This window comes from Miscanthus floridulus, chromosome 5 (assembly GCF_019320115.1).
Source record: "Miscanthus floridulus cultivar M001 chromosome 5, ASM1932011v1, whole genome shotgun sequence".
Classification (NCBI taxonomy): Eukaryota; Viridiplantae; Streptophyta; class Magnoliopsida; order Poales; family Poaceae; genus Miscanthus; species Miscanthus floridulus.
In genome coordinates this window covers 3,602,534-3,620,545 of record NC_089584.1, presented here as the reverse complement: position 1 = coordinate 3,620,545, position 18,012 = coordinate 3,602,534, and the positions used below count along the sequence as shown (strand labels likewise).

The 18,012-nt window shown below is 48.2% G+C and overlaps 5 protein-coding genes across 7 annotated transcripts; 2 read left to right on the top strand and 3 right to left on the bottom strand.

Moving 5' to 3' along the window:
- Window positions 1–75: 75 nt before the first annotated feature.
- LOC136451358 (uncharacterized) lies at window positions 76–3,610 on the top strand. The gene is made up of 2 exons (XM_066452066.1): window positions 76–510; window positions 2,951–3,610. Exons 1-2 carry the CDS (start codon window positions 134–136, stop codon window positions 3,417–3,419), a joined length of 846 nt encoding a protein of 281 aa, XP_066308163.1. The 5' UTR covers window positions 76–133; the 3' UTR covers window positions 3,420–3,610.
- A 1,866-nt stretch (window positions 3,611–5,476) lies between these two features.
- On the bottom strand, window positions 5,477–6,547 carry LOC136454141 (putative cyclin-dependent kinase F-2). Its single transcript, XM_066454679.1, has 2 exons — window positions 6,075–6,547; window positions 5,477–5,969 (listed from the first exon to the last, which is right to left on the bottom strand). Exons 1-2 carry the CDS (start codon window positions 6,545–6,547, stop codon window positions 5,477–5,479), a joined length of 966 nt encoding a protein of 321 aa, XP_066310776.1.
- Window positions 6,548–8,355: 1,808 nt separating this feature from the next.
- Window positions 8,356–9,051, bottom strand: LOC136454140 (putative cyclin-dependent kinase F-2). Its single transcript, XM_066454678.1, has one exon. It carries the CDS (start codon window positions 9,049–9,051, stop codon window positions 8,356–8,358), a length of 696 nt encoding a protein of 231 aa, XP_066310775.1.
- Window positions 9,052–10,597: 1,546 nt separating this feature from the next.
- LOC136449385 (GDT1-like protein 1, chloroplastic) lies at window positions 10,598–14,624 on the top strand. Its single transcript, XM_066449402.1, is given in 8 exon segments — window positions 10,598–10,841; window positions 11,742–11,803; window positions 11,915–12,107; window positions 12,250–12,324; window positions 12,960–13,089; window positions 13,174–13,244; window positions 13,704–13,751; window positions 14,107–14,624. Coding segments are annotated over 8 exon segments (756 nt in total). The 5' UTR covers window positions 10,598–10,736; the 3' UTR covers window positions 14,179–14,624.
- Window positions 14,177–16,460, bottom strand: LOC136449384 (uncharacterized). 3 transcript variants are annotated; one of them, XR_010758022.1, is made up of 7 exons: window positions 16,170–16,460; window positions 15,775–16,074; window positions 15,565–15,681; window positions 15,313–15,483; window positions 15,102–15,225; window positions 14,807–14,998; window positions 14,177–14,727 (listed from the first exon to the last, which is right to left on the bottom strand). XR_010758022.1 is itself a non-coding variant. In XM_066449399.1 (6 exons), the coding sequence occupies exons 1-6, from the start codon at window positions 16,440–16,442 to the stop codon at window positions 14,883–14,885; spliced, it is 1,101 nt and encodes a 366-aa protein (XP_066305496.1). In that variant the 5' UTR covers window positions 16,443–16,460; the 3' UTR covers window positions 14,178–14,882. The 3 variants fall into 3 exon arrangements, 2 of the variants coding, with proteins under 2 accessions (XP_066305496.1, XP_066305498.1); XM_066449399.1 differs by having other exon boundaries at window positions 14,178–14,998; XM_066449401.1 differs by lacking the exon at window positions 14,177–14,727 and having other exon boundaries at window positions 14,767–14,998; window positions 15,102–15,219.
- Window positions 16,461–18,012: the final 1,552 nt, after the last annotated feature.

The following is an 18,012-nucleotide window of genomic DNA, read 5'->3' as shown; positions in this document are numbered from 1 at the left end:
ATATATATATATATATATATATATATATGTGCAATTACACTTCTCTCCCCTCTCATTAGTCTCATACAGATCACACTCTCCTCTCCTCTCCTTCTAGTTCTATCTAGCCACCGCAGCATCACTCAGGCAGGGCATGGCTCAGCTGCTGCACCTGCCGGACCTTGCGGCGGCGCGGCCGCCGGCGGGGAGGAGGAGGGGCGTGGCGGTGGCGGTGGCGGCGGCAGGAACAGGGGGCCGCGTCAAGCAGGGGGAGGCGGCGGCGACGAGGGGGCGGGTGACCAGGGTCGCCGACCCCGTGCGGGAGGGCCGGGTGCCGGTCCCGCTGCCGCCGCCGCCGCTCTTCGCCGCGCCGGCCACGCCGTCCGAGTCGCCGCCGGCCGCGGGGAGGCGCGGCGACGAGGACAACGAGGAGAGGCAGAGGTACTACCTCAACATGGGGTACGCGATCCGGACGCTCAGGGAGGAGCTCCCCGATGTGCTCTACAAGGAGCCCAGCTTCGACATCTACAGGTTCGATTCGATATCCTCCTCTTGAACTGATCAGATTTTGGTTGGACTCTATTGACCTCGTTTAATTAGGTTGGTTCCAAATTGAATATATGGTGTGAAAATTTTGTTTTTTTTTCTCTTCCATCAGTGATGAATACTTCAATTGATTATTATTAAGGAGACTTTTCTGTAGTTACGTACTTCTAGTTCTATAGGAAAAGAGCATGTGCATACCTAAGCTTACTCTGCCTTCCCGTATAGCTTATGATCTACACAATTTCTGTTTAGGTGGGTTCCAAATGAATATATGGTATAAATTTTTTGTTTTTTTCACCAGTGATGAATGCTTCAATTGATTATTGCTAAGGAGACTTTTCTGTACTTACCTACTAAAGATTTGTCACTGTAAACTATACCTTCTAGTTCTAGGTAGAACATGTGCATACATGAGCTTACTCTGCCTTCCCATATGGCTTGTGATCTGCACTAGCTGCCATGCCACTGGACAGATTTGTATATAGACTTGAGTATATTCAGAATGAGATGGGACAAGCTGCAGTTATAAATATTTCACAAGTCATGGCGGATGTTGAATAGGGCCTCAATATTTTACTTGTTGACTGATTGGGAAGTCGACCCTGTCTCGCGACATCCCTTTTGCCTGGAAGTGATAGTTTAGCTTAGCTATACTACCTCTGATCGTTGATGTAGTGGCTAGCTTTTGAGTCGGGGTGGAGGACTTGGGCAGCGCTGTTGGTGGTGGTGCCACCAAACACCTGAAGAGTTGTAATCAGAAAATGAAGCCGATATATTTCTTCTTATGTAATGTTAATTAGGATAAGGTTGTCCAAAGGCAGCAGTAATACCGGCACTAGCAGTCTCCGAGGGACACGTGGGTATAGGCGGAATGCTTCAATTGATTATTGTTAAGGAGACTTTTCTGTACTTACCTACTAAAGATTTGTCACTGTAAACTAGTACCTTCTAGTTCTAGGTAGAACATGTTTATACATGAGCTTACTCTGCCTTCCCATATGGCTTGTGATCTACACTAGCTGCCATGCCACCGGACAGATTTGTATATAGACTTGAGTATATTCAGAATGAGATGGGACAAGCTGCAGTTATAAATATTTCAGAAGTCATGGTGGGTATTGCATAGGGCCTCAATATTTTGCTTGTTGACTGATTGGGAAGTCAGACCCTGTCTCACGACCTCCCTTTTTCCTGGAAGTGATAGTTTAGCTTAGCTAGACTACCTCTGATTGTTGATGTAGTGGTTAGCTTTTGAGTCGGAATGGAGGACATGGGCAGCGCTGTTGGTGGTGGTGCCACCGCCCACCAAGCATCTGAAGAGTTTCACTAGAAATGAAGCCTATATATTTCTTCTTATGTAATGTTGATTAGGATATGTGCTTTCTATGGATATGATCGGGGTTCTTGTTTATAGAGTCGTGTTATTTAGCTTGGAGAATGGGAGTATTTTTCAAGGATTATGTGATGAATCTATACTCCTATACCGTTGATTTTGAGTCGGTCCTCCCCATGATGAACTGAGATGTGGATTGGCTGACTGGAGTTATTGTGATATGACATCCTATGGTGCCAGTTCCATGCATTAGATTTATTAGATATGCTGCCTTATTATTGGAGTTATTGTGATATGACATCCTGTTTCAGTTTGTTTTCGTGTGTTTGTGCTATTACTATTAGTTGCTATTTGTCCCCTTTCCTTTCTGTTATTAGAGTTTAGTTCTCAACAAAGGGCCTCTTATCTTACTGATTGTCTGACTGTTAGATACAGCCATACATTGTTTGTGGCACTCTTTTTTTTATAGGGGTTTATGCCTTTTTATAGTTGTTTTGAGACATGATTTTTTTCTCTCCTAGTAACATGGCCTTTACTTCCCCATATAGTTATATCCATTTGTTTGGTTGTTTAATCCAGAACTCAGGTGGGAACTTACACTAGGCATACTTCTCCATTTCTAGGCTTCTATTGTGCTGCACCATTGTCTTCTCAATATACCTCAGAAAAACAACCTTCTCACAGCGCATGTCTTTTTTTTTTTCACGAACGTGGTTTTAAGCCTGTATTTCATTAACAGGAAAAGAGTTACACGACAGCTATCATAGTGCATGGCTGCTTGTATATATTTTTCTTGGGCTGGACGATTTGATTTCAATGCAACGTAGCACTGTGCCTGAGTATTTGCTTAACTTTATTTTATTGAAAGTACACTTAGCCAGAAGAATTATGATTGTTAACTAAGGTAAAGAGAAAAAAGACTATGTATTTCTGGATTACCTAGTACCAAGTAAGATCTTTACTTGTGTCACACTTAACTAATTATGATATGCAGTAAGTAGTCTACAGTATGTCAATGTTCTATCTGAACTTGTTACCTTTTCTGTCCCATCATTTTATCTTTTCCTAATTATATCTGTTACTGTTTTTTAGAGATGACATTGTCTTCCAAGATCCTTTGAATACATTCAAGGGCCTGGAAAATTACAAAAGGATATTCTGGGCGCTTCGTTTTACTGGCCGGATCTTCTTCAAAGCATTGTGGGTTGATATAGTCAGTATATGGCAGCCTGCTGAGAACATGATCATGATTCGCTGGATTGCCCACGGCATTCCTCGAGTACCTTGGGATGGGCATGGCCGCTTTGATGGTGCTTCTGTCTATAAACTTGACAAGAATGGCAAGATCTATGAGCATAAGGTGCACAATGTCGCAATGAATCCACCAACGAAATTCAAGGTCCTACCGGTCCATGAGCTAATCAGATCACTTGGTTGCCCCTCTACTTCAAAACCAACTTATTTCGAAGCTTCATCACAATATCTGTGTGCTGGGCCATCTTATTTGAGATTAGCATGGATAAGATGCTACATCTCATTGTGCCGTATAGCGTGGGTTTAGCATGATACCTCCAAGTTTTGTATTTTTCAGTATGATAGCGCACAAAGTTTCTGAGTACTATTGAGTCATGACAGTTGTATATATGTACAGTGGTAGTTTATAGAATAAGACCTCGTAGTTAAGGTGTACAACACCTGTTATTGATTGTTAAGCATCAGTCAGCAAACTAGTCTGACATGTTTCTATTCCCAGTATCGAGAGTGGTGTTCTTGTGGTGGCCTAGTTGACTGAGCATATTTGTGTCAGCCCTGCATATTATCTGCGATGTCATATATGCTAAAACAGAAAAAAGATGCAATGATCCCCTCCCCGGTGCCAATGTAAAAACACGACAAACACAAGAGACCAAATGCGGGACCAGTTTGAACCCGTAGCTATCAGTATCGGTACAAATATCCACAAACACATAGAAGATGTTTGGGGAAAAAAAAGAAGGATAAGAAGAAGCATGATGGACACAAGAATCAATACCAAACATATAAATTTGTTAACATTATGAACATGGATTCGAAATATTTGACACATAGTGTTCCCGCTATTTAATAGCCAAGAGCCCAAGATAAACCAAAGTACACAATTTTGAAATAAATAGTTTTTTTTGTAGTGATAATCAGAAGAATCAACACCTATTATTTTCATATTATCCACACGCAGATTTCATATTCTAATAGAACATTCACATGAGTATATAAATTTCAGGAAATGGTTCCAAACGCATAGCACTAGCAGCAAGAAGTCTACATCAATCCACTACATAAATGCTAGTATCAAACTTGAACGTAAAAGGATTTTGCATCCTAGACGAAACCTAGTCAGCTTAAAAAAATGAAAGCCACATGCCCACATGTTGGCTGGTCCAAAATGCTGAAGCTTAATAAGAAGAAAAACAAAGGTCACATCGAATAATCACCTGTAACACGAACCACATATTTGATACGGAAGTTGGGTTGAGCTGAGCCTCCACACCCCCACAGCCCCACCCCTGTTGTGAGTGTCAGTACAGCAACGATTTTGGTCCTGGTGAAAACCTTCACTTTTCTCATACTCTGCTTGCCTCATTGTTTCCGAATTCTGATCTCAGAGAACATGCTTGTAATGGACAATAGATGCTGGAGGAATAATGCTTCCGACCCCGATAGGAATATGATCTTCCAATTGTTTTGCAGAAAGATGTAGGACAAGCAATGCCTGGGCAACCTCACTGCATCCAGAAGCCCACAAATCGCCCCTTAGACATGCTGTCCCTAACCATTATACATCATATATATAGAAATAATTCCCCAAGAACAATTTTGCACACGCTCACATTCCTCATTGTGAGATGCCGATTCTTTGGTGAGACCAGCTGCTCAACTCAGCAACCTTAATCAGAACCAAACTACTTCACGCAAACTTTTCAGGGGGAAATACAAATGAGAGTATGATACCAGGATGGGAACATTCGTAAAGTGGAGAGTAGGGAGGTGGCAACTGTAGCAGTGGTGACTAGAGAGCTAAAGGCAGTGGATTGGACAGCATGGCAACGGTCCTATTATCTCATTAATAGTGATTTGTTATTTTATATGATTGATCAATGTGCCTGACTATCCATATATTTTTTTTCAAAAAAAACACTATTTAAGGTCTACATCAGGGTCAGTTCGCTGGTCTGAACTGAAAAGTTCAGCCGGCTGGTTCCCCTCCCATTGCACTGTTTATCAAACCAGCCAATAGTATTTCTCTCTCACAACAATTCAGCCGGAACAGTGTTTTTCAGCCAAGTTTCAGACCAGCGAACGGGGCAAAGTGCAACCAGTACATCAACTACAAACTCATATGAATTAATTCGTATTATTAATTCTACCGAATTAATGTGCAGCGTGCTACATATTTACAGTGGATGCCGTCATGATCCAGGACTGACATCCCTCACCCTCACTCAATGCTACATTTGCGTTGCAAAAACTGAAAAAGGAAAGAAATATATAGCATAAAAAAGAACTATAAGAACAAACGGATATCGAGTTCATAACTAAATACTACTCTACTACGCGGCACGCAGATGCTTATGCGAGCAATTAAGGGGCAACGTCGCCACGAGGCATGAAGCACCAGGCACCGAACAAGCAACCGCGCCGGAACCATTGCTTGCGAAGCGCGGCCGCTGCTGAGAGTCTGCGGTCTGGGTTGCTATCCAGCAGTCCTTCCAAAACCTTGAACCCAGCCGGAGACAGAACCTCCGGCAGCTGCAGGTGACCGCCCTCCTCGCTGACCATCTTTCGAAGGAAGGCCACCTTTTCGGCCGGCACCACGCGCTCCAGCCCCTGCCACTCGATGATGCCCTCTGTGCCAACCCTTTGCAGCATCTTTTTGAAGACCTCGCCGTCCGGCGCGCCGAAGAAAGGCACGCCGTTACCGGCGACGAGCTCGGCCATGATGCAGCCGAGCGACCACGTGTCGACCCGGCCGTCATAGTCCTTGGATCCCAGGAAAAGGTCCGGCGCGCGGTACGGGCTGGCGGACGCCAGCGGCCCGGGCCCCGGAGTCGTCCCTGTCCGCCTGCGCCGCCGGCTTCGACATGCCGAAGCCACATATCTTGTACACCATCCTGCCGCTCGCGGCGTCCATGTCGACGATCACGTTCTCCGGGACGATGTCCCTGTGCAGGACGCATGCCTCGTGCCGGCGAGGAGCTGCTCCATGACGTCGCGCACTTCGTCCTCGTCGAACGGCTGGCCGTTAAGGCGCCGGACGTACTGGCGCAGGTTCATGGGCCCAGCGTACTCCGTGACGACGAAGCAGTCGCCGTCGGCACGGCTGTAGTCGGCATACGCGGCCAGGAGCTGGACGACGGAAGGGTGGCCGCGGCACGCCGCGAGGGACATGACCTCCCACTCGAAGTCGGGGAGAGGGGTCGCCACGAAGCGGTCGTCGGTGCTCCCCGAGAGCCGCTTCACGGCGACGAAGCGCTCCAGCACGCGGTCCCAGGCCTTGTACACGTCTCTGAACATGCCTTCGCCAAGCTTCTCGCGGCGCTCGTACCGCTCCGCCACGGCAGCCAGCCAGGGGACAGGGGAAAACGCAAGAACCGCCGCCGCATTGCTCTTCTCCTCGGGCAGCTCCTCCTCCAGCTCCGAGACGGCGGCCATGGATCGCTGACTCGATGTGGCTCGGAAACGCGGACGATATTTAACTTTTTAGCATCAGAACAGATGTCACCTCTTCAGACAGCACTATAAAAATTGCTCTGATATATTTATCATCGAGAGAGAAGAATTCATAACTTTAAGCCATTTTTCCATACGTGACAGGTCATGTAGGGGAGCCAGCATGTCCGTGGGATGCGAAATGACTTTATTACCCCACATCTATTTCTTCTTCGTCCGTCTCATCCTCATCGCTCAGTAAAGATGCATCCCGGCCTACGCGCCTCTCAGCTCCACCTCCTCCTCCCTCCCAGACGCGAGCAGCAGCAGATGAAGCCGGCGAGCGCGAGGTCTGCGCACCACCCCAGCTAGCAGCGCTGCTCCGACGGTGAACGCAGGCACGAGATCCGCCGCGCATGGGCTCTGCCACGGACACAGGCTCTACCGCCTGTGCGTCCCCATCCCTGGCGTGCCTCCCCCATGGTCGGCCACGCAAGGTCCAGCTCCTCCCCTTCCGGTCACTGCTCCCTCATCCCCAGCGGCGCGCGCGAGGTCCGGCTCCTCCCCTTCTAGCAGGAGAATGGTTTGTCAGCAGAGAGCAGAAATCAACTATTAGTAAGAGGCAAAAGCAACAGAGACCCAATCTGTTGAAGCCAAACTAATCAATACGAACCTAGGTAGGGTTTCGTCTATTAGAGGCGAATAGCTCGTCTGCATATAGATCATTGTCCATAGCGAAGGGGAGCGAGCCTCCGTGAGCGCTGGGAGAGGCAGATCCCACAGGGAGAGGTAAGAAGAGAGGGGGGGGGGGGAGGAACCAAACCGACGAGGGGACGACCCGAGGAACATCGGAGTGGCCGGGAGCACGGACGGGCCGAGGGAGAGCGGAGCCACGCCGCCCGGCCGCAGGAGGTCGCACGGAGGGGGGCAGCCGCGGCCGCGGGGGCTGGCTGGCCGCGCGGTGCCCACGCCACCCGTGCCGTGCCGTGCAGCACGCACGCCGTGCCACGGGGGTCCGCCCGCGCGGGGGGTGGGAGGAAGGGAGGGGGGCCGGCCGTAGCAAGCGCAGGCGCCGTCGCGTCGCGCCCGTCATCGCGTCGCCGCTTCAGGAGGGAAGGGAGAGGGGAAGGGAGAGAAATGGAGGGAAGGCAGAGAGAGGGAGCTCGAGCGAGGAAGGGATAGAGATATAAGAAATAGATGATGGGCAAAAATGCTATTTTTCGTGGCCGGTTTATGCTGTCAGGTCGAGTTGGCGTGCCATGTCAGCGAAAATGACAAGAATATATCAAATGCTCTCTCTTGATGATAAATATGTAGAAATAATTTTAAAAATATTATCTGAAGAGGTGGCATTCATTATAATGGTAAAAAGTTAAATATCCAGAAACGCTGGTAGACGAAGGATTGAACTATTGAAGGCTAGTTGCTGTTGCCGTGCTGCGCTAGTAGATGAAGGCGCGTTGCTGCTAGTTGAGACGAAGAGGGAAGAAGCCTAATGGTGCATCGACCGAACGGTTGCGATGCAACCCCCTCAGGGCCTCAGTCCTTCCAAAACCTTGAACCCAGCCGGAGACAGAACCTCCGGCAGCTGCAGGTGACCGCCCTCCTCGTTGACCATCTTTCGAAGGAAGGCCACCTTTTCGGCCGGCACCACGCGCTCCAGCCCCTGCCACTCGATGATGCCCTCTGTGCCAACCCTTTGCAGCATCCTTTTGAAGACCTCGCCGTCCGGCGCGTCGAAGAAAGGCACGCCGTTACCGGCGACGAGCTCGGCCATGATGCAGCCGAGCGACCACGTGTCGACCCGGCCGTCATAGTCCTTGAATCCCAGGAAAAGCTCCGGTGCGCGGTACGGGCTGGCGGACGCCAGCGGCCCGGGCCCCGGAGTCGTCCCTGTCCGCCTGCGCCGCCGGCTTCGACATGCCGAAGCCACATATCTTGTACACCATCCTGCCGCTCGCGGCGTCCATGTCGACGATCACGTTCTCCGGGACGATGTCCCTGTGCAGGACGCCCGCCATGTGCGCATGCCTCGTGCCGGCGAGGAGCTGCTCCATGACGTCGCGCACTTCGTCCTCGTCGAACGGCTGGCCGTTAAGGCGCCGGACGTACTGGCGCAGGTTCATGGGCCCAGCGTACTCCGTGACGACGAAGCAGTCGCCGTCGGCACGGCTGTAGTCGGCATACGCGGCCAGGAGCTGGACGACGGAAGGGTGGCCGCGGCACGCCGCGAGGGACATGACCTCCCACTCGAAGTCGGGGAGAGGGGTCGCCACGAAGCGGTCGTCGGTGCTCCCCGAGAGCCGCTTCACGGCGACGAAGCGCTCCAGCACGCGGTCCCAGGCCTTGTACACGTCTCTGAACATGCCTTCGCCAAGCTTCTCGCGGCGCTCGTACCGCTCCGCCACGGCAGCCAGCCAGGGGACAGGGGAAAACGCAAGAACCGCCGCCGCATTGCTCTTCTCCTCGGGCAGCTCCTCCTCCTCCAGCTCCGAGACGACGGCCATGGATCGCTGACTCGATGTGGCTCGGAAACGCGGGCGATATTTAACTTTTTACCATTAGAAAGGATGTCACCTCTTCAGACAGCACTATTAAAATTGCTCTTATATATTTATTATCGAGAGAGAAGAATTCATAACTTTAAGCCATTTTCCATACGTGGCAGGACATGTAGGAGAGCCAACGTGTCTGTGGGATGCGAAATGACTTTATTACGCCTCATCTATTTCTTCTTCATCCGTCTCATCCTCATCGCTTGGTAAAGATGCATCCCGGCCTATGCGCCTCTCAGCTCCACCTCTTCCTCCCTCCCAGACGCGAGCAACAACAGATGAAGCCGGCGAGCGCGAGGTCTGCGCACCACCCCAGCTAGCAGCGCTGCTCTGATGGCGAACGCAGGCACGAGATCCGCCGCGCGTGGGCTCTGCCGCGGACGCAGGCTCTGCCGCCCGTGCGTCCCCATCCCTGGCGTGCCTCCCCCATGGTCGGCAGAGAGCAGAAATCAACTATTAGTAAGAGGCAAAAGCAACAGAGACCCAATCTGTTGAAGCCAAACTGATCAATACGAACCTAGGTAGGGTTTCGTCTATTAGAGGCGAATAGCTCGTCTGCATATATATCATCGTCCATAGCGAAGGGGAGCGAGCTTCCATGAGCGCTGGGAGAGGCAGATCCCACAGGGAGAGGTAAGAAGAGGGGGGGGGGGGGGGGGGGGAGGAACCAAACCGACGATGGGACGACTCGAGGAACATCGGAGTGGCCGGGAGCACGGACGGGCCGAGGGAGAGCGGAGCCACGCCGGCCGGCCGCAGGAGGCCGCGCGGAGGGGGGCAGCCGCGGCCGCCGGGGCTAGTTGGCCGCGCGGTGCCCACGCCACCCGCGCCGCGCTGTGCCACGGGGGTCCGCCCGCGCGGGGGGGGGGGGGGGGGAAGGGAGGGGGGCCGGCCGTAGAAAGCACAGGCGCTGTTGCGTCGCGCCCGTCACCGCGTCGCCGCTTCAGGAGGGAAGGGAGAGGGGAAGGGAGAGAAATGGAGGGAAGGGGAAGGGATAGAGATAGAAGAAATAGATGATGGGCAAAAATGTTATTTTTCGTGGCCGGTTTATGCTGTCAGGTCGAGTTGGCGTGTATGTCAGCGAAAATGACAAGAATATATCAAATGCTCTCTCTTGATGATAAATATGTAGAAATAATTTTAAGAGTATTATCTGAAGAGGTGGCATTCGTTATAATGGTAAAAAGTTAAATTATCCGGAAACGCTGGTAGACGAAGGATTGAACTATTGAAGGCTAGTTGCTGTTGCCGTGCTGCGCTAGTAGATGAAAGCGCGTTGCTGCTAGTTGAGACGAAGAGGGAAGAAGCCTAATGGTGCACGACCGAACGGTTGCGATGCAACCCCCTCCGATCCCGATCCGGATCCTGTACGTGTTCCGATTCCGAACCGACGAGGAACTGGGTAGACGAACGCCGTGGCCGAAGAGAAACACTTCGAACTAGAACTATAACAATGGGCTTACCCAGAATAGTAGGCCAGCCCAATACGTCACACGAATCCGGGCCCGTTCGCGGAAGCGGAGCACCAGTCTTCCGTTCGAGCTCCTCTATCCACTCGCAACGGCCGAGAGAAAGCGGAGGTCCGTCCGCTCACTCCCGCCCCGCCCCGCAACCACCACCAGCGCGGCCGCGGCGCCATGGCCTCCGTCGCCGCGGCCTCCTCCTGCTCCTGCTCAACCGTACTCTCCTCCTCCCCCTCAACTCCATTCCGAGCAAGGCTACTGCTGCGGCCGGGCCACTCGGTACGCCACCCCCCCCGGCTTTCGACTGACTGCCGCCGATCACCTGGCGCGGGTCGTGTCTGCAGGTGCTGAGGTGCCTCCCGAAATGCGACTCGGGGAAGCCGGTCGGAGGACGCGCTGGGTTGTTGTCGGCTCGGAAGCAAAACATAGTAGTATAACTGGAGCAAAAAAAAGAAAAGCATGTTGTGCCGATGGTGCAGACTGCTGTCACCCCAACTCCCCAAGCATGGGCTATGGAACAGCAATTAAGGCCTCTGCTTGCATGCCAGAACAGCAAGAGGCTACCTCAGGAATGAAGAATGACATCGGTGACCTCTCAGATTCATTGGGACGAGATAGCAGGAGAATCTAGGGGATGTATTCTGTTGGATGTGAGGAGGTCTTATGGAGGACAATTATAGGTTCAGGGTGTATTACGGAAGTATTAAGTGGAAGATGAAGGGCCGAAGGGCAGCCGATTAAATTGATGTATCCACAATGGCAACTGAAACTACCGAAGGAGTTGAAGCGGCACAGATGTGGTAAGGACAGAGGACAACAGACGGCCAAGATAAGATGAATGTTTAAGATTTTAAGATCAAATGGTTAAAACAATAGTGATGACGTGCCTTTGCAAGAGAAGAGAAAAGCTAGTATTCATGGCACTTACTGGGTTATAGTTATATAGGATATATTGATTTTTGGCCCTCTAGACAGATGGGCTGCGCAGATATGGGTGTTCAAGGGAGATTGTGTATTAGTGAATGCTGTAAATGTCATGAAAGAAATATTTTCTATTTCCAAAAATATGTTTGTTTCTTGCAAATTGCTTTGCTTCGCATCTATACCATACAATAAATTTTCAGTAATATATACTAAAATGAGTCATTGATAAATGCTGCAGTTGCATGTGTTTGATAGGCACTGTTAGCGGCTAGAAGTTCTGGAGCAGTCATTTTTCTTGGCACATTTGGAGCTCTTGCGTAAGTATTTTCATGCTTGTTGTATTCTATGTCTCATCTTCAATACTGTCACAGGCTTTAAGTGCTGTATATCTGGCATTACATAGAATTCTTTTTTCTGGTGATTATCAGGGTAATGACCGTTATATCTGTAGTTCTTGGTCGAGCATTCCACTATGTTGATGGCATCATCCCATTCGGGTAATTATCTTAATTGTGCAAGTAGAGTTTCTATTGGGTGCTCTCATTTATCCAATGTCTGGTTGCGTGCACCTTTGGTGGTACTGATTTTCCAGTTGATGACATTGCTGCGGCATGTCTGTTGGTAAGGATTATGCATATTCATTACACACAAACAAATTAAAAAGTGCATGGATTTTTTAAAAGAATGTGTGGCTTTTACTCTTGAATTATTGTGTGAAGTTAAGACATACTTTATTATTTATGGCCAACTTTAACGGATTCAGGTTTATTATGGGATTACTACATTACTTGATGCAGCCTCAGGTGATGATGAAAAGATCAATGAGGAGCAAGAGGAGGTAGGACTTTAAGCTGCGCCAAGAACATCATTTTTAGTTTTCATGTTTAACTAATACATCAATTCTAGGTATTAATTCATAATCTTGATCTAAGTAAATGTCTTTCATGCCTGTATATTCAGTTTTCACTACTGATTATAATGGTCTCTAAACATGTTCTTTTTTGTTCAATTTTTGCTTGCTAATGGTTTGCTGAGTTGAAGATGACACGAACTTTGGTGTTGGGAGTGTACATGCACACATCCCGCCAACAGAGCTAGGCTCAGTTCTCCAGCCTCCCTACTTTCATCTTCAATTCCAAGTTTTATACGAAAGTATACAAAATAGGCCAATCCATTCCTTCTTGGCCTATCTTCTGCTTATAATGAAACCCTTCTAAGAGTACTGTAACACTTAACATGATTTCTACATTATATCCTTAAAAGGAAAACTCAAAACTATGCAAAAATTATATGTATGTAAGTTGGACCACGAGAAAAAAATAGAATTTTTTCTCAAAAAAAAAGGAACAGAAAGAAAATCTATACCTTATGATAGATTGGTAACTTGCACAGTTATTGTGGTTCACAAAATAATTTTTCTTGTGCTTGAACATACTTCTCTCTCCTCTATAACATTGTGTTGAACAATTGTAGGCTGAGTTAGCAGTATCGAAATTTTCTGGAAATGGTTTGGGTGTCATGTCTGCTGCTGGTACTATCGCTAGCACATTCGTATTGGTTTTTGTCGCTGAATGGGGTGATAAATCATTTTTCTCCACAATTGGTACATTTCCTAACTCTACTCTATAAATGGTCAGATTTCCATGAGCATAATCAATATTGACACTACTTTCCAATACCTTGGCAGCACTTGCGGCAGCTTCATCCCCTCTGGGTGTCATTGCAGGATCACTTGCTGGTCATGCCATTGCAACATTGGTAAGATAAGCATAGTAATAGGTTGAGAGTTGAGATTTGAAACCAGATAACTGAAGTCAAAAAAGTAATGATAGTACATTGCTGGATACGAGTGCAGCCAGACAACATTGGTTCGCAGGAACACTCATGACTAACATACTTGAGCAATGAGCATAATAATATTGCCATGGAGTTCAGACAAATCTTTAGCACTTAAACCATTTGTTAGTTCGTTGGTCTGTTTTTGCCGCAGTATTTGTTTCTTGCAAGAGTCTTCTCTAATTGTTGTGCATTAGGAAGTTTGCGATTCTGCACTTACTTGGCTCCATTGGAGTATTCGCCATACAAGAATTTCTGTCGTGGATTGAGTACAAGGAGCAAATTTGTCATTGTGTACCAATCAGTGTTGTGCCGCAATTTTTTATATTTCTGTCTTTGGTTTTCCAGGCCAAACTGAGATTGACACCTTTTTCCCCACAGATTGCAGTTCTTGGTGGCTCTTTGCTGGGAACATTCCTGTCTGAAAAGGTAAATTAGGAAATAATTGTACCATGGAAACTGAAATTTCCTATCTTACAGTGTTTGACCACTGCAAAATCTAAAATACACCCAATTTATAAGTTTGCTTTCAATGTGTTTCAGTTGGATCCATCACAAGTGTTTACATAAGCAGTTAAATGTGTAATAGAAAGGGAATCCTTTTTTCCATCCATTAAACAATTACATACTTTAGTGTAGAAAACAACATGCACTGGGTATGCCCTTAGTGTAGAAAACAACAACTATTGGCTTGCTAATGAAATCTTTGATAAATTCTGTGGACCATTCATTTCATAAAGTCTGTGTACATAATGGCACTGAAACAAAACATTGCCCTGTGCAGATTGTAGCATACATTGGAGGGAGCCTGTTTTTGGCCTTTGCTGCGATTACCATAGTTGAGATAGTGACTTGACAAAGAGTTCCAGCTCCCATAATTCATCAAAGAAGTACTGATCTTTTGTCCGGACAATGAAAAATCAGCTTAGCTGATCGTAATGATAGTACATTGATGTGTTATCAAACATGATTGCCCACAGGAACTTCATTGTTCGCATGGGAAGTCCTAGGCTTGCATAGAGTGATTTGTTGCTGGTGATGAGAATTCTGCCTTTTTATCCAAGAACAGTGTTTTTATCATCAGCATGACGTGTAGTTGAAACACTAAGTCAGAGACTGGGTGGAAGATGAAACTAGGTGGAAAACTATGAATCCCATGAAGCTACTGGATCTCCCCCTACATTATTTACAAGTATATGTATATGAATCTAAGCATTGTAAATGCAAAAGATGATCGCGCTGAGGTTCATTCCAGAAACAATGATGAACCTGATTGAACTATTTTGGGCTTTCAGTCTTGTACACTTTCCCCCATTTCCTGTTAGTACACAAAAAAAGATGATTGAACGTGCGTTGCCAGTGACCGGAGATACTCAGCTTTTGTATTTCAGAGTATTCCTTCTACCTGTAGCAATGTATAATGTTCAGAAAAATGGAGTTCTGCTCAGTTCTTTCAATGACACTTGTGTCCAAAACCTGTCTACCTTTCAGGTATAAATATAATGAAGAATCGGGAGTGGTTATCGAGCCCTCACATAAAACTAAGATATTCTGCTAGTTTCACAACATCTGAAGAACATGAGCTGCATTTCCGTTCTTCGGGTTTCCTTTGTATATGGTCATGGTCGCCTTGTCGAGGTCAACCAAAACAGTGCACAAAGTGTACAATATCGGACCTGAAAAGCAGTTCCCAGGGTGTTAAAAATCAGTTCATGATGCAACAACCAATGCTCATCAGAACACATGAAAAAAAAAAAGGTTGAGCAGATTGAGAATCGCCTGTCATGTAGATTGGGTACTTCTCATCAGCTGTATCTCCCAGCAGCGAAAGCGCCGTCTCTTTGGAGTCCACTGGGCACTGCGCAGCTCTCTTCTCCCTGCTCATGGAGTTCTCGTCCTGCACCTTCTCAACACAACGCCAGTTCACTCGTCAGTTCGTCAGCCATCGAACTGCCGAATCAATTCAATCCAATGGCTTCGATGTCCGTACCTGCTTCACTTGGAGATGCCGGTACATGTTGGCGTGGAAGAACGGCAAGGCACCGGCCTCGCGGACGGCGAACCGGTTACCGGAGGCGGTCTCGACGTTGACGATCCTCCGGCCTCTGATGTCCATCAGGTTGTAGTTGTGGCCGACTGAGACGAACGGTGAACAGACCCTCTGTACCACGATCAATTGTGGCTTTTATTACTGCTGAAAAAAGAGCTAGTGACATGGAGTTCAGTCTAGCTAGCTACGTACGTGCATTGCATCCTCGAGGTTCTTCGCTTCTAGCAGGTCCCGGGACACGAAGTTCAGGGCAATGGCGCCCGCGACGATCTCGTCGTTCACCGGAGGAACCGAGTTGAGCGTGAAGGCCTGAGAAACGGGCGAGTGTTCCAAACTCCTCAGTTTGGATGGAATAGAATCTGATTGATGTGGAAATAGAAATGCAGAATGCAGCGAGCTTACCACTCCATTGGTGTTGAACCCGAAGGCGCAGCTCGGGAGCTCGCCGGCGTAGGTGTAGGCGGTGAAGGACAAGCCATCCGGCAGCGTGGCCCGCACAAGGTACGTGTGGCCGAGCAGCGCGACATTCCCGTCCTCGTTGTGCGCGGCGATCGCCGTGGAGTCGCTGACGATGAGGACGTCGGAACAGTCATCGTCGGCCTCCTCCTCCTCCACTTCCTCTTCCCGGGCGCGATCACCTCCCTCCTTCGGGTCCTTCGGGATGAAGGGCAGGACCTCCTTCCTGAAGTTGACCAGGATGACCTGCTCGGAGCCGGACCGACGGAAGCAAGAGACGGGAACGACGCAGTCAGCGGCAGGAAGCCAGGAACACCGGCGGCGTGCGTCGCTGTACTTACGTGGAGGAGAGGGACCCCGCTGCCGTCGGCGGTGCCCACCAGCTCGTCCCAGTACCGCGGGTACCTCTCCCTGTTGGCGGACTGGAGCGCGGCGAGGAGTGGCTGCGCCTCCGCCGTCGACGCGAACGGCAGCAGCTGCTCCCGGAGCACAAGGTCCTGCCGCATCCTGCTCCTGATGACCTCGGCGAACCGACGGCCCACGGCGAGGCCCAGGGCGTACCCGTCCGCGCAGCGGCCGGCGTCGAAGGCGTCCAGCTCGCCACCGGCGCCCATGTTTCGAACGGCTTTGCGCGTTGCTGATGCTGCGGTGCGGGGACGTGCGGTGCCGTGCCTTATCTCCAAGCGCGCTGGTGAAACGGGGCGGGCTGGCATGTGTCCCGATTTTTAGCCCACCGAGGCACCGATCAAAATAACCCATCCGGCCCAGTAGATTGGAGCCTCCCAACCTACTCGGCCCACCAGGATGAGAATGGACCGGATTGACCCATGTGTAGTCGGTAATGGGCGAGAGAAGCTGGCCTCAGAGTCTAAAATGGACCGATAGGACTCAAACCTATTTACTAGATGGATAAGATTCTCAATTGTCAGGTAACAACTTTCTTATTTTGTTTGTCTTCTTTGTTTTTCCAAAAAATTAAAAAATAAAAGGGTTGGTCATAACTTGTAAGCATGTCTATGCTTGAAAGTAGATCGAGGAATACCATATTTCGAAAGTGACGATAGATAAAATTAAAATCATGGTTTACTTGTGAACTTATTTAATTTGATGCATTGCTAATAACCTTCATGCAAAAATTGAGGATGAGGGAAAATGTGTACTAGGAGAAACAAAAAGACAAACCAATGATAGAATTGCCGGGTGCACTCTTTACCTCGATCTGCATTCCGCATCAATTTCATCCTAATTTTCTTTTTTTTCTCCCCTTGTAGAATTTTGCATGAAGATGGATGTTTTCATCATCTATTCATTCATATTTTAGGGTAAAATTTTCAAGCACTTTTTGATGGTTTTTTAATTGGAGTACGGGAGCACCTAAGGGCATGGGGACAAGGATATGTTCTCGCGCTTATAGTATTCATGACCCATGATAGCAGAAATTTTTGTGTCGCCTCATGCTACCAACTGGGCCAGAGAAGCCATAGCCTTTAGGTGAAATGGGTTAGCCCGTCGCCCGTAAAATTGATCTTGAACCACTAGATTGCATCTAAGGTAAGTTGTGTTTGGTCCATTTCCATCCCTATGGCCCGGACATCTTTATTATTAATAAAATAATAACACCAGGGAAAAAGCCCTAGCTTGCCCTTTAGCACCTTCCCATTCCTCCTTAAATTAGGTTTGTAGACGAATCCACAAATTGTGTCTCTAATTTACCTTATTTTTCAGTTATGTGTTAAAAAATAGGCATTTTTTTTTTTGCATAAATGTGTCCAAAGTACAGGTAGTAGAATTCTTGGTTCGATGCCCCAGCAGTGTGTATTCTCCATTTTATCAGCCCAATGCCTTTCGACTCACAACGGGACAGTGATCATGCTTACCGTATGTGTTTGGTTTACCTAAATGGCTAAATCTCTTCGGCAAAATATTGAGAGTTAGTTCTGGTGTTTTTGGCTAGAAACGTGTTTCACCACGTTTAATTTGGCATTGGTTCTAACTATTCTGGTAAGAATCAGAACCGTTCCGACTTGTCAAATAGGACCTAAGATCACATAGTTTCAATAGGAACCCAAAATCTTCTTCGTGAATATTTATTTGAAAGATTGAGATCGAGGAGGGGTTGCCCAGCCCCTACTGGTCAATTAATATACATTTATATTTATATACATCAGTACAGAAAATAAGTCT

Bases quoted from the DNA above. Each gene is read 5' to 3' on its own strand.
- LOC136451358 (XM_066452066.1), top strand. From the start codon at position 134: ATGGCTCAGCTGCTGCACCTGCCGGACCTTGCGGCGGCGCGGCCGCCG. The intron at 511-2,950 runs GTTCGATTCGAT...ACTGTTTTTTAG, and splicing joins CCCAGCTTCGACATCTACAG to AGATGACATTGTCTTCCAAG.
- LOC136454141 (XM_066454679.1), bottom strand. From the start codon at position 6,547: ATGGCCGCCGTCTCGGAGCTGGAGGAGGAGCTGCCCGAGGAGAAGAGC. The intron at 5,970-6,074 runs GCATGCGTCCTG...GGCATGTCGAAG, and splicing joins CAGCTCCTCGCCGGCACGAG to CCGGCGGCGCAGGCGGACAG.
- LOC136454140 (XM_066454678.1), bottom strand. From the start codon at position 9,051: ATGGCCGTCGTCTCGGAGCTGGAGGAGGAGGAGCTGCCCGAGGAGAAG.
- LOC136449384 (XM_066449399.1), bottom strand. From the start codon at position 16,442: ATGGGCGCCGGTGGCGAGCTGGACGCCTTCGACGCCGGCCGCTGCGCG. The intron at 15,226-15,312 runs GTACGGACATCG...TGTGTTGAGAAG, and splicing joins GGCATCTCCAAGTGAAGCAG to GTGCAGGACGAGAACTCCAT. The intron at 14,999-15,101 runs GCGATTCTCAAT...ACTGCTTTTCAG, and splicing joins GTACCCAATCTACATGACAG to GTCCGATATTGTACACTTTG.